This window comes from Galeopterus variegatus, unplaced genomic scaffold, assembly GCF_000696425.1.
Source record: "Galeopterus variegatus unplaced genomic scaffold, G_variegatus-3.0.2 Scaffold50, whole genome shotgun sequence".
NCBI lineage: Eukaryota > Metazoa > Chordata > Mammalia > Dermoptera > Cynocephalidae > Galeopterus > Galeopterus variegatus.
Window position 1 is genome coordinate 767,995 of NW_007726161.1, and position 1,685 is coordinate 769,679.

The 1,685-nt window shown below is 46.6% G+C and overlaps 1 protein-coding gene across 1 annotated transcript in view; it reads right to left on the bottom strand.

The window, feature by feature from the left end:
- Window positions 1–1,685, bottom strand: part of TCEA3 (transcription elongation factor A (SII), 3) — a 36,921-nt gene that overhangs the window by 33,728 nt on the left and 1,508 nt on the right. The window contains exon 3 of the mRNA XM_008572881.1: window positions 1,365–1,509. Coding sequence (XP_008571103.1) covers window positions 1,365–1,509 — 145 coding nt within the window. The remainder of the gene's footprint in view (window positions 1–1,364; window positions 1,510–1,685) is intronic.

Below are 1,685 nucleotides of genomic sequence, written 5' to 3' on the forward strand. Positions count from 1 at the left end.
GCATTGTAGCAGTGCGCCACCGGGCCGGCCCTAATATTTGTTTTGTAATGTGATGGATTTCTTAAAATGAATTCCTTCTAGTGGATACATTGGGTCAAAAGGTATGTACATTAAAAATGTTGATATCTCACAGATGGTGTCTTCCGTATTATCTGGTACCATCCTTTGTCTACTAGATGAACAAATGGAGACCCCCAAGAAGTTAAGTGAACTTCTATCTCCATAGGGAATAGGTAGGACTTATTTATACATCCATGAAGGCTTTTATGTACCATGGTGGATAAGGCATTTGGGGTCTATCTGAGACTCATGTAATTTGGGGAACACCCTGGCTGGGGTAGGCAAGGCGGAACGGACACACAGTCGAGACAAACAGCTGTTCCATTCCTCTCAGCAGAGGTGTGGAGGCCTGACCAAGATCTGAATCCCGCCCTATCAAGTAATAGCTGTGGGATCTTGAGAAAGTCTCTGTTCCCTGACTTTTGACTTTCTCATCACTAAATGGGAATGTTGAGTAAAGAGTTAACAAAACAGACTGGCCAGTTATTCAGTTGGTTAGAACATGGCATTGATAACACCAAGATCCAGGGTTTGATCCCTGTACTGGCCGGCTGCCAAAAAGGAACAAAAGAGTTAACAAAAAACACTTCTCTACAGACAAAAATTTCCTGGCCCCTTTTACCCTAGAAACCTGAGAAGGTGGAATGTCAGCTGTACCACTAGGCAACATTGCCTATAGTGCAAATGATACCTGATNGAAGGTGGAATGTCAGCTGTACCACTAGGCAACATTGCCTATAGTGCAAATGATACCTGATGGGTAAATTGTGTCTAGACAGGAAAGGCTATGTATGAACTATAAATAATTAGTGGAAAACCACAGTCTTTGGGCTGCCCTGAGTGCAGTGAATCTTGTAGTGGGCACAGCCCTGGCTGGGATCCCAGAAGCTTTGTCTATGGGGCTGTTACAAGGTTTGGGACACGTGACTTCGAAGCCATGGGGTTCTCACCCATCATGGTCTTGTTTTCCTGCACCTGGGCAGTCACCTGGGTGGGCCAGAGACCAGCTCTGGACCGCTGTGTGGTCTCCTATGAGAACTTTCACTGATGGGAAATGCCTGAGGCTGCCCCACTGACACAGCGTTTCCTGTCCCTGCTTCCTTCTTAGTGAGGCCAGTGCCACCATTTGGGTCTTGTGAGTCTGTTGGGTTGAGCCAAAGAAGACCCCCAGAGGGGGCGCTGCAGGAGGTGATAACGACATCTACCCCTGGGGTTGTGAGGCTTGAATGAAATAATATAAAATGAGCTTCTGGCAGAGGACGTGACAGTGTCAGCCCCCTTTTCTCCATCCCAGAATAAAATACCTGTTTTTGGGCTCTTCCTCTCGTTTTTTCCTTGGTGGAGAAAGGCCTTCTTCTGACTTCCAATATGAACAGTCAAGTCCTTTTTCCTTCTTCTTTGCTTTTTCTCTTTCCTCTCCTTTTTCTCCTCTGGGCGGTCCAGGGGAGTCTGGAAACAAAAGTGTGTCACTGACTCTCTCAACTCAGCTCTGTCTCAGCAGAACCCAGCATGACCTTTGGGAGGAAGGAGCAAAGGGCTTGACTTGGACCGCTGCACACACCCCTGAAATATGCACACACAAAAATATACATTTACACACAAATGCACATACAGCATGGCACATG